At 38.7% G+C, this 13,497-nt stretch overlaps 1 protein-coding gene across 1 annotated transcript in view; it reads right to left on the reverse strand.

The window, feature by feature from the left end:
- Positions 1-4,708: 4,708 nt before the first annotated feature.
- Positions 4,709-13,497, reverse strand: part of LOC135207694 (formin-binding protein 1 homolog) — a 36,520-nt gene continuing 27,731 nt past the window's right edge. Inside the window, exon 10 of the mRNA XM_064239528.1 lies at positions 4,709-7,911. Coding sequence (XP_064095598.1) covers positions 7,751-7,911 — 161 coding nt within the window. The 3' untranslated portion in view covers positions 4,709-7,750. The remainder of the gene's footprint in view (positions 7,912-13,497) is intronic.

A 13,497-nucleotide genomic window follows, 5' to 3' on the forward strand; every position in this document is an offset into this window, starting at 1 on the left:
AATCTCACTTTGGTGCTGTACAAACCATAGCAATACGAGTGGAAAGTTTAGATGGCCTATGATAGCCAAACCAGTTTATGACATGCACGGCTTGGCGCCATCGCTGTGTGTTGATTATTATGTAAACAAGGGCACAACTCATACAATCTAATGGGAAACCATTTACTAAATACAGTATGTACTATATGCAGAAATAAAAATAATTAATTTTACTGACATATTTCTTTCACAGTTAAGCCATAAAATATTTCAGATATGGTGATGTTACAGCATTATGATCATGCTGCATTGACTGCCAATTTTCTCCTCAGTTGTAAAGATTGGTAAATGATCTTTGCACCATTTACCAAGGACAGTGTGTACTATATAGCAATAAAGTTGACTATTTGCTGACATTATGTACCTTTCTTGCCACCATAAATTTACATTTTTACTCTTTAGAGGCAGAACTAATTATTATCGTTCTTTATTCATGGGTCAAGCTGACAGGCAGTAAAATTTGACGACACTATGCAAAAATAATTGTCATCTCCATCGTTTTTATCCTGTATAAGCTTCATCCATAGGCATTATATGTAGTATTTATATGTAGTAGCCTGATACCTAACAGCCATTATTCAATAATTGCACTATCACTATATTGGATTTGAAAATTTACTGTATCTAATAATATTAATAGGGATACAATTAATATTGTAGTTTGCAGGGCTGTATAAATCTTGCTGTTACCAGTACTGATGTATATGCCAACTTGCCCCTTCTGGTTACTTCTTATTAGACTTAATCTGCTTTCATAACAACATTGTTGCCTCTTAACATATTCTGGACTTCAAAGCTCATGCATGCCAGGAGACTTGAAAATGTACCCAAGTGCTTGCTGCAGTATGTGTGATCCATAGTTTGGCTCTTTATCCCTTCTGCAGTTTTTAACCAAAGTAAGGCAGCAGTTTGACTCTTTGTTCTTGCAAGGAAATCTTAAACACAAACTTGACAGAAATCAGTCCTAAATCTCACATCACATATTACATATTGACAATAGGCTTCCTACACTGACCAGCAGACATTTGTAAGGCATATAACCTATGTGGCTATTTACAGATCTTATAAGAGAAATTATGTACGTATTTAATTACAGTATAAATGTAATTACAATCTGCATTAATTCATATAAACACAGTTGTGCTTCATGGGAGAGTACACTTATGTACTTTACTGAATCAGACCAGAGCATCTGAACCATGAGACATAGAAGCTTTTTGTATACACATCTACAAGTGCAATTATATATTACTAGGAGGTATATATGTTTATGTACTGTATTAAGCTATGTAACATGTCACAGTCATACTGACCCATAATATACAACCTACTTATCAGCATTGTACGGCTTAAGTTATGCTAGCCTGTAAGACTAATTTGTGGAGAGGGATAGATAGAAAAAATCAGCATTCCTGAAGGTAATGCCAGGTTAGGCTACCTTTGCTAAGGTAAGGTTAGGCTGTGCTAGGCTACCCTTGGTTATTTGATGATCAACCCTGGTAGACTAGCTAGTTGGTAAAGATTACTTTTAAAGCTATTGTACTGTAGTATGAATTTGAAGTATCCTTCAGGGTAAAAATGATAATGGTGTTGAATTTGAAGTATCCTTCAGGTTAAAAATGATAATGGTGTAATTGAAGACTACCTTTTAGTGTTTTGGCAGATCAAATTCAGCTGAGTTCTGCATACAAGGAGGTTTGAGAAATCACTGATAATGTGGTAAATAATTTTATAACACTTCATTACCACTTAAAACTGCAGCAGGCCTAGGGCTAGGCCTCATGATACTATGTACATTTTAGTATACTAGTACTAGTAGGAAAAATGGTCAGCCTTAACCATGTTTATATGGACTGACAGTAACCCTACATGCTAATGTATTAAACTATATGAATTTAATGATAGACTGACTTTAATAAAAAGGTTATTAAAACATTCCTTATTTTATTAGCTCAAAAAGCAGGCATGAAATTGACTTCGTTAGCTGTGATCTAACACATGTATACTTGAGGATGTTTCAACACAGTTATAAAGATTTTCATGAATGAAAATAGGTCTCTTACTTACTTGTGAAATGTGATTCCCTGTTCTATTGTGATCTTGTTTCTGTAAGTGACAGCTGGTGGGCCAGCACTGGGTGCCAGAAGTGGCTTTGTTGCTGCTGGTCTCTGCAGTCACTCCCACTGCCATTTTTGAGAATAAATGCATAAAAATGCATTTATTCGCACGATCTTCACTTGTCTGTCTAATCTCTCTCCTCTATATCTATGGTACAAATTCTTGATGGAGACTATGGACAGAGGGTATACACAGTCTCTCCTACTCAGTCAGTCAGTTGGCAGGTGTGGATTCGTCTCATCACCTTTCATTCCTAGTTTGTGGCTAAAATCTTGAATATCGTTTCTTGTTGCCTTATAGTTTTCCCTTCAAGACTGTAGTTGAGGGCCAAAAATAAATGCTGTCCTGTCCAGTGCATGTTTTACAGTACTGTATACAATGTTCTCAACATCTCATGCTTTATGTTGACATCTGTTGATTTTTACTGGTAAACACAACTAAGAAGTATCAAGAACACTCTAATTCTGATTTGGGAAGGAGAAAGATTTGGTACTGTGGGCAATAACTCACAAAATCTCGGGCATTGTGACGTCCGTCCTTCAAGAGGAGCTTTTCAGTGTCAGGATACTGAGTTCAGGTGGTTGACTTCTCAAAACCATCATTACCTCTTTCTACCTGATTGACATCACCCACAAGTCTTTAGATACAATCTCCTTAGAATCTGTGGTGGTGGCTGAACATCGTGTAGTAGCCTGAACCCCATTGAGACAGACCAGTTTCTCTCCTAAGTTTCTTGTTGCCTTAGACCTTATAGTTGGTAGATTTAACAACTATTGTCTGCCCTTCTTTCTGCTACGATATTGAAAACTTTTATTTTTGGAAAGTGACAGTAGTGTATACTGAGCCACAACATGATTCATTAAAATATTTCTCTTCTGACAAACACATCTCAAGCACCACCCTATCTGATTGCCTTTCAATTGTCCACTTATTGTGCGACTTGCATGGTCCACTGTATTCCAGGGATCAAATTCCCATTTCCTCTCATGGCCTAACATGCCATTAGTCTGTTAGTAGTATTTAGGTTGTTTGCTGCATCCATACTTACTTTTTTGTGATGTAATTACAATGCCAATGGCAGAGTCTGACAGCATAACACTGATTGCCAAATGCTTGAAGATTTCATAGGAGAAAATGAAGACATAATTAGATGTATAAAGAGAATATTGTGGACCTTCACACACATGGTAAAATTAGGTACTTTACCATCCATAAAATGAATAGTGGTTATAAATTGTTTGTGGGGCTACTTTCAGTTTGCAGATTATGCTAGTTTAGCATATGCAGAAGGTAATTGAGGTTCTTTGCAGTGTCAATTTCTCCCTTTTACATTTCCATTCCTTCCTAGTTTCTTTTTACCTGGCTATCCAGCTTCTTTAACATTTGCCTTACTTCAATTTCCACCTTATTTTGGAATAAATTTGTTAGACAAGAATAATAAGCAGACTGAAAGGCAATCAGATAGGGTGGTGCACAAGATGTGTTTGTTAGAACAGAAATGTTTTTTATGTCATATGTTGTGGCTCAGTAAGAATTGATATCACTCTCTAAAAATAGTTGAGGTTTTAATATCTGGCAGAAAGGCAAGCTGACTTTGTTTTGTTTGTTTGTTTGTTTTTTTCCATTTTCAAGTTTGAGGTAGTACGTATATGTACTACTTTTTGGAAATGAATTGAGGAAAAATAGAGAAGAGTTGGGAACAGAACCTCCACACACTTTTGGATGCAAACGGAAAAATGTCAATTAAGGCTGGGTGAAGAAATGACGACATAGCCTTATATTTGTAAGGCACTCATCATCCACTTGGAAAGTTCTGCAATATTTCAGATCAAAGCTCTGTCTATTGGCTAAGTACTAAAGCTATTCAGCACTACTCTCACATACTTGAAGTTGTTTATTTCTTTTACAAACCCTAAGTTGGTTTGCCATTGGAAATAATGCAGTAATAGATTCTAGTAAGGCACTGTGTTGCATCTCCACAGTAATGAATGTTAATCATATAGTGTATGAACAGTTTTTGTTCCCTAAGATCTTGTTTTCATTGACTGGGATTTAAACAGTAAAGTTCTCCACCATGGCAGCATTATGCATGCATATCCAGATCACTTTTTCAGGAACCTTAGATCAGTTAACAGTGGTGTTTAGCTAGGCCTGCTCTTCTCCAGCCTTTGTTAGTACTTTTGCTTTCCAGTTGTATGTTAATTCTAATATCTTTCTTACTTTTCTTAAAATTTCTTTCATAAATTTGTGTTGTAGTGAATGGCAAAGCAAAGTTTGTGTTGTAGTGAATGGCAAAGCAAAGTTTACAGCATTTTTTGGTGCTGCAATGCTAACTTAGCATTGTTTTCTCAAGCATTTAATTCCATGATTTTTCTTGTAAGGTAGTCTTTTGAGTAACATCAAAGCAGGCTTGGTTTTTATTTTGGCCAGTGCTTTTAAACCAGCCAGTACCTTATTAGTTAGTATGTCACACTGACATTTGCAAACCTTCCAGAAAACAATCTTTGCCTAGGTAACATACTCAATAAAATAAGGTGAAATAAAATTCTACTTAACACATTGTATTTTATTACAGATATAATATTAATACATCATTTATCAGGGGGATATAACTACAAAGCTGACATAAAAGCAAAGCATTTTGTTATCTTTTGCTATTATGTAATCATTCCCTGATAAGCACATGGAAAAAAGCATCTCCTTAATGACTTCTATAAAACATCCTATAATACAAAAATATTTACAAAATACAAATAAAATGTACAGAAGAAGTTACATAAAATGTACATAAAGTGTTTCATATCAACACTTCTTGGAGGCCCCACAAGTGTCTCTCAAAGTAGACATATGCAAGTGTACACAGTTACATATCACTTCCCATTAAGGGTTGGACTCATTCAGAATAAAAAGAACAAAAAAGCCATTTCTGCTCTAACCAAACAAAAGAAGGGGATTTAAACCTTCAATACTAAACAAATTTTGTCTGTTTCCTTCAAACATGTCTGATAAAAACAAAATGTGCTTCAATTTTTTAAGTGGAATTGAATTTTATTCCTAATCCTTGGAACAAATACTATGTTGAGAAAATGCAATCTGCTTATTCTCTGCTTGAATCGGTAAATACATACGGTAATTTTATAAAACTTTCCTTATCAATACTCAGTTTACCCAAATATAGTGATCCTAGTAAAAACACTAAAAGCACAACTAAGAAGGACAACAACAAACCACAACAAACTAAAATCAGGAATTGAATAGCTATCAGTTGAATACTTTGTTTTCAAAAGCAGAAATGAGTAGTCTACACTAGTATTTTGGGTATCAAACCTAGATTTTTACTCTGAGCTAACGAGATCAGGGCATTTTTAGTTGTATATGTTAGCGATTGATGAAAAACAAAGTATGTCAGCTTCAAAATTTTTCATCAGTATTATTACAGAATTCTCTTTATTCTTTAACAAAGTGAATAAAATTAGTTAACCTTTTTACAAAGAAAAAGGAAGATGTAGAAAAATCTACAAAGTATGGTAGAGTCATTAAGAAACCCAAGTGCAAGTAAACAGGGAAACAGCCCAAAGCGTGGGGGGGGCATGCTTAGCATGAGTCCCTACAAATTCAGAATGCCTTTTGTTGAATTAGTTTCATATTGGACATTTGGGATCCCTTATTGCCAAGCACGTAATAGACTAGACTAAGGGTGCCCCTGATTACAAGTAAACTTTTCATGAACTGAAAGAAAAAGAAAAAAAAAAAGTCTACATTGAACAATTGCTAGTTGAGCTACATCATTTGATTTCATTGCAACAGTATAAAACGTAACTTGCAATCTAGTAATAAAAGTTTGTGACCTTTTATCACAGGTTTACAGAAGCTGTAAAATGTGAATGCAGTGGGCTCCATTGAAATCTTGTTTTATTATTGGCAGGACATATGTAGTAGAATTATCATTACTGGTAGTGGTTGGGCATAAGTGCAGATTATGCAAAACCACACACTGGCTGGAAATTAAGCAAATAGTGATTCACTATACATGACTTTTGTTGCTTTACTTTCTCTTAACATGATTTTCCCATGTTTGACAGTTGCTGTAATAACAAGCATATGACTGTTTGTAGTCTATTAGTTACTCTCAATGCCATGGTTAAATGAGTCAAGCTGTCTTATGATCAAAACCACTGAGTTATGGCAGGCCAAATTATGTGCATAGTTTTGAGTCATGGCTGGTCCTGAGTAAATCATCATGGGTGGACGTGTCAAACATCTGCCAGCTTCATCCACTTCAAATAGCATATGAATATTTTGAGGCAGACAAATCTATGGATAACACAAGCATTTTCTCTAAATCTAGTTAAAATATTACCCCTATACTTGCACTTCACAGAAGTACAAAAACAACACACTGCCAAAGGCTAGTGTGATCCTAGCCTTAGTTAAGGCAATGTTGTAAAAATGCTATACAAATCACGTTCCTTGAGACCTTTGGTCAATCATCGTACAAAGTTTATTGGAGAAACTTCCAAAAGTAGTAGCACTACAAACAAGGACTTAATGAATATAGTACACTGTTCTTTTCCATTGTAGTTCAAATGCCACAGCCAGTTATAAAATGCATAATAAAACTATAAAAAAGGAAATGCTTTCCATCCAATTTAAATGTAATATACAGTAGTTTCATTCATACACTATTCACACATTCACAATTAAAATAGTTCTTGAGAAGGCATATAGTACATTAAATGAAATCATTTCAAAAGCATTTTCTATACACTTGCACTGTGAATTTTAAACATCCATCCTATCATATAACTTACTGACCATTATCAAAATTGTTCATTGTCCACCTCGAGTATTACTACACAGTATTTATACATGAAAATAATGAGATACATTTTCTATTTGAGCAGGTTTATGTAAGACTATTTCTTTTGAAGTTTGATTTAAATAATCTTGCACAGACAATTGCATGCATCAGAGCCTGCATTTAGCCTACACAATTTTAGAGAAAACTAAGTACTGTATTATCTTATCAAACCATACAGTACTCCTATAATTTTCACTGCACTGTCTACAGCTGGATAAAAATATATATACATGACAAAATAAAAGTTATAGTGGAACACGAGGATAGAGAAAACACCTCTGTGCTAAATAAAAAAAACTTTTGACAGGACAGCCTCTTCCTTATCCATCACGGTTGTTTACTATATCTTAAAATCACTTACAAAAATTCCAATGTGGCAATGTAGCATATACAAATGTAAACAGAACTCAACAATGTACTGTTGTGTGCTACTTGCATGCCAAGATTTGGTAATTCCACATTTCAGTGCACTAGGAATAAATTTACAATATTTTGTTCCGAGTCTGAGAAGCAAAATGTCTGGCTTCAAATGATTCAAGTAGTAGTTGCTTATGCTTCTTTGTATAAAAACATACAACACATGCTTTGTGAAATGTGTTATTTTGGTGTTATATGTAAACAGTAGGGAGTATATCTGTATTATGTATGTACAGTAAATATATATAAATTCATAAGCAGATATAAAAGTCTCTTTATACTATATGGAACATTACCACTAATCATAAAGAATGTTCAACAATTATTATAAAGATTCATTTCAATGTAAGAAGTAGGAACAAATCCTTCTTCAAATTCCCCTACTCTTCTCACTCTAGTCCAGCCATCACCTTGGTCTAATTCTATTATGCTCAGTTCTTCCCCTTCCGCCATGCTCATGCTTCCTTCACTGGTACCTGGAATACAAGAACTAAACTGAAGCCATCGTCTTCACTACTTTACCATTATACAAGATACACAAATACAAGCCCACTGAATTTAAGTCATTTGCATTTTTGTTCATCAAAGTTTACAGTTGAACTGATAGATGTTAGCAGCAAATCTGAGAGGTGATGCTTAAGTGCAATTTTCAAGTTATGCTCCAAATACAGCAATACTTTTTTGATATTAGCTATATACTGTCTAAAATGATGACCTCAATTTATACAAGTTGTTTACAGAAATGAAAACATACACCTCATGATATACTACTGTCACTACCATAGGTGTTTCATCAGATCCAATTTGTCAGTGTCACTCAGCAGGACCTGCACATTTATTTTCCATGCACACCCACACATTTATTTTCCGCACAAGTATTATTAACAACATTAAATCAATCATCTGAAACACTTAATATATTTACCTAAATATAAACATTCATAGGGCAATCCACGTTCAGTAGGCAAAATACTGAAATAAGTTAACATTTACACCCATAATCAGTATTTGTGGCTGCTCTTAGGCTATTTCCATCATCAAAAGCCTTGAAACTTTTCAAATTCACCCCAAGGTTACTATCTTATCTTCTGTCTCACATTTGATGAAATCTTCTAAAATACTCTTTCTGATTAAGTTATTTCCTAAGTACAGTGGATCCCCCCCCCCCCCCCCCCCACCCCCCCCCCCCCCCCCCCCCCCCCCCCCCCCCCCCCCCCTGCGTGTATTCACAGGGGAGGCATTCCAAACTCCCCCTGCAAATAGCTAGAATCCATGAGTACGTATTTAGAACCTCTATAAAAATGCTTAAAACTGTCTATTTTGTTAGTTCAAACTCAAGAAAATCCAACTAAAAATGCTTATATACCTGGTTTTTTAATAGTTTTATTACAAAAAGTACATTTAATCATGAAACTGATCTGAAATTAAAGTAATTTGTTGATATTTCTCATTGAAACATACAGAGAATATGCAAATTTCCCACGCATAATAGGTAGGCATGAATGGCGGGAACACAAATATGAGGGTCCACTGTATTTCAACTTCCCTTACTGTACAAGGTAGGTCTAAAGCTACCTTTTGAGTTGAGACCTATCCCTTTTCAGGTTATTTTAAAGTTTCTTCAATTTTGACTAGATATGAACATTAGGATGCCTGTTCATTTAGCATTTTCACTAAAAATGATATTGTTAAGATACAATAAAGTTTTGTACATACTTACCTGGCAGATATATACTTAGCTATAGACTCCGTCGTCCCGACAGAAATTCGAATTTCGCGGCACACGCTGCAGGTAGGTCAGGTGATCTACCGCCCCTGCGCTGGGTGGCAGGAATAGGAACGATTACCGTTCTAGAACCAGATTTTCTCTTCCACCTGTCTCCTGAGGGGAGGTGGGTGGGCCATCAATCGTATATATCTGCCAGGTAAGTATGTACAAAACTTTATTGTATCTTAACAATAATCATTTTTGTACATGGAACTTACCCAGCAGATATATACTTTAGCTGATTGACACCCTTGGTGGTGGGAAAGAGACACTATTTACTGAATAGACAGGTAAACAACATACGTTGTAGGTAATAAATAAATAAAACCTTGGTTCCTACTTGATCAGGCGGAAGACTCCATGGCTAATGCCTAGGAATCTGCTTCGCCTCAAGAGCCTCAGCGAGGATGTGACCTATGGCTAAGAGTTTCTTGTGGGTCTGTCGATGGGGTCTTATCCATTTACTCGACAGAGCCTCTTACATGACAATATGCCTATGCCTAGTGGCATAATTAAGGAGCACAACACCGATCCCGATCACCTGATCCTAACACGAGGGTTAGTGCTTAAGTTGAAAAGAGTTATCTACAAACTCCTTTCAAACAACCCAAGACACGACGTTAAATAAATTTAACTCACTAGTTAAGGATCAGTATCTGCTCCCTATCCCAGCAATGTATCAGCAGACACGTATCAACCAAGAGAGAAGGATCCCCGAAGGTTATCTGACATCCTTCGGATAATGGGAAGTCAACACAGAGTTGCATCTCCCGTATGTGACAGCTAATATGTCCTTATGACATATTGTTAGGGAAAGACAAGAATTCGGAAAAGCTGCACTTCATGCACTTTTAATTCTCAGCTGTTTGAAGGAATCTCAATGCACTTATCAAGTGCTTAGGAGATCACAATGTCTCAAAGAAGGCCAGGGCGTTCTTTGATATAGATCTCTTCTGGGTGAAGCCTGGAGCCTGGCTAGCGCTTCGTGCCTGGCAAGGCGCCTAGAGCCTGTCTAGCGCCTCGCGCCTGGCTGGAGCCTTGCGCCTGAATGGCGCCTAGAGCCTGGCTGGAGCCTCGCGCCTAGATGGCGCCTTGCGCCTGGCTGGCGCCTCGCGCCTGGCTGGTGCCTGATTGGCTCCTCCTTCCTGGCTCGCGCCTCGCGCCTGGCTGGAGCATTGCGTCTGGCTGGTGCCTTGCGCTGGAAGGCACCTGGAGCCTGGCAGAAGACTTCATGATTACTGTCTATGAGTCTGCATGCCTCAAGAGTTTCAGCGAGGTAGGGACCTATGACTGACAAACCCTTCTGGATCATGTCAATGGGGGCTAGCCCGCTTACACGACAGAGCCTTCTCGGATCGTGCCAATGGGGGCTGACCCACTTACATGGCAGAGCCTTACCTGTATCATATCAATGGGGACTAGCCCTCTTACATGACAGAGCTTTAGGTTTCTCTTTACTGGAAGGAGCCTTGCGTCTGGATGGATCCTCAATCCTGACTGGAGCCTAGCCTTGAAGGAGCCTGGCACCTGGCTGGCTTCTAGAGCCTGGCTGGCTCCTAGAGACCTGGCTGGCTCCTAGAGCCTGGCTGGCTCCTAGAGCCTGGCTGGCTCCTAGAGGCTGGCTGGCTCCTAGAGCCTGGCTGGCTCCTAGAGCCTGGCTGGCTCCTAGAGCCTGGCTGGCTCCTAGAGCCTGGTTGGCTCCTAGCCTGGCTGGCTCCTAGAGCCTGGCTGGCTCCTAGAGCCTGGCTGGCGCCTCGCGCCTGGCTGGCTCCTAGAGCCTGGCTGGCGCCTCGCGCCTGGCTGGCGCCTCGCGCCTGGCTTGGCTCCTCCACACTTGCTGGAGCTTCGAGCTTGGAAGAGTCTCTAGGCTGTCTGGCAATGTCCACATCGGACACTCTTATATCTGTCCGATTTGTTCGCCTCTGGTGCATTTGCGCCAGGTTGGAGGCCCGCTCCTTCTCAGTATCCGACCATGACAGAGTTCCTTGGAACTGTCCGCCTCTGGCGTTTTTCGTCCTGTATTGGCATTTGGCGCTTGCTGGCGCTACATTGTCGAGAGTCCTGAACAACCACATAGTTTATCAGGAGACTGGAGAAGGGTGGAAGAAATTCTTCCCCTTTGAGCTTTTGGCCCCTGGCAAGGGGAGGTGATTTTAGTCAGCTACACCCAGTAGACGACAGGATATCTAACAATAGAAGAGAGAAGAGTCTTCCTCCGAGGAGGATCCTTCGTGAACACTTCTTTTGCTAACGAGATCTCTTCTTACATGTTGATGAGGTTCCTCGTTGCAGAATCTTCCTATCCTTGCCCGAAGGAAGGGAAGGAGTCTGGAAGTCGAAGGAGACTCTGAGCTGAAATTGGGCGGAACCCTGATTTCTAGCTCTTATTGTATCCTTCTGAATACCTTCTGGGAAGCATTTTGAGCCCTCATCGCACCCCGAAGACTCTGTAGGCAAACGTTTAAACCATCTCTTCTGTAGATGAAAATGTAAGTACCCTGCCTGGGCAACTAAACTTCTATCTGAAAGCGTTGCGTCAGGAATAGAGGGATTTATTTCTTTGCCAGACATACTATGCTGGCAAGAACCCATTGCCGAGTCTCCATTGAATCTGATGCGAGATTCCAATGCACAAAAAATTCACTTGTCTTCTTGGTCGTTTAGGGCTAAGAGAAACAAAGAATTCCTTCATAAACTTCCTCAAAGAAGTTTGATGAGGAGCAGTTCCATTTTTGTCGGAACACGGGAATCTGTGGCCACAAAAAAAAAAAAATCCCATTCGAAGTACATGATATCCTACTCTTGTCGTATTGCGGTATCGTATAAGATCCCGAAGATTCTTAATCCTCTGTTATCTCAATTCCCTTTGTAGAGACAGAGTATGGCCTTTTACTGCGTTCTTTGATAGCAGATATATACATAGGTGATTCTTCCCTCTGAAAGTGAAGAAAAAACCTCGCTATGTGGTTCACAGAGGTATCGGAAGAGGACAGTTTCCTCATTCCATCTAGCACGATCTGCAGCAATTCTATGTCTAGCCATGACTATTGTCATTTACCTTGAAAAAAAAAACTCTCATTCATGTCCACTTCTGGTCGTCTGCACGCGGACAGACTCAGAGTGGAGAGGTTTTATAGGTCTATTTATAATAGATTCTGATAGAATATCCAGATACTCTTGGAAAAGCCTTGTACGAAACATGCTGTGAGAAGAACGTGACTTCTGTGAATCCAACCTCTCTAAGGCCAAAATGAGCATACATCCTCTCTTCCTTTGACGCCCAGTATCTTAATATCTGTTAAGAATTTATAACTAGGGAAAAAAAAGGCTAAAGTTTATTCCCCTTCTTTAAATTTTAAGATGTCTTATATTGCTACCTCTCTTGGTTCGAGGGAAAAAGCAGTAGTCTAAAGGAAGCCTGTTCGTCTTCTACCTTACAAAGAGATCTATGAAGAAGACTTTCCGCAGGTTCTCACAACTCTTTTCAATAATTGTGTTAGACATACGTTAACAGTTATTATCTTCGATCGAGAAGGTTCTCACGGACATGCAAAATCTTGCATCGAACCTCTTAAGGATCGTTACGTTCCGTGTCTGTTCCCAAATAGGTTCTCTTTTGTTAACGCGAACAGGGGCGAAAAAGGAGATTCTCGATGCTCTTTGCGATATGAGAGAGTCGTGGAATTGGCCTAAGTGATTAAAATAATCATTTCATCATTCCTTGTAAGCGACCTTTTCGATTAAATGGGTAACGAAATCAGGAACGAATCTTGCCGTTACGAGCCTGCTGTCGAGAGGCTACTGGACTCTTAGGTTAATAACTCGCTAAAACGAGAAAATATCTTGGATGGTGCTTCTGGCGCGGCAGGCGCTTCTGGCGCAATTTGCGCCAGGGTGGCGCTTCCTTCTAGTTCTTTTTAGGTTATGTGCCATAACATCTATGCCTTTATGGTACCCGACATCCTTCACATGTTAATTCCGTTCTTAGTGGGAAAAAAACTTTTATATACGTAGTATAGTCCATTCAGGGAAACAACTTCTGCCACTAAGAGAATGTTTCCCATCCGACTCGCCCAACTTCTCTTGAGCAATATCCGAATTTAAAAAGGTTGTGTGCGTTTCTCGAAAGGATGAGAGAATTATATATATCGCGCGCTGCCGTATTAGAATCCTTTATAATACTGTCACATTGTGGTAAACAGCATTAATCTAGGAAACCTTTGTAAGGATACTAGGAATTCTGTAGTTAACCTCGGTATGTGCATAAGACTTGACCATACCGTAGTCTTAAAGT

The sequence above is a fragment of the Macrobrachium nipponense genome, chromosome 11, assembly GCF_015104395.2.
Source record: "Macrobrachium nipponense isolate FS-2020 chromosome 11, ASM1510439v2, whole genome shotgun sequence".
In the NCBI taxonomy this organism is placed as follows: Eukaryota; Metazoa; Arthropoda; class Malacostraca; order Decapoda; family Palaemonidae; genus Macrobrachium; species Macrobrachium nipponense.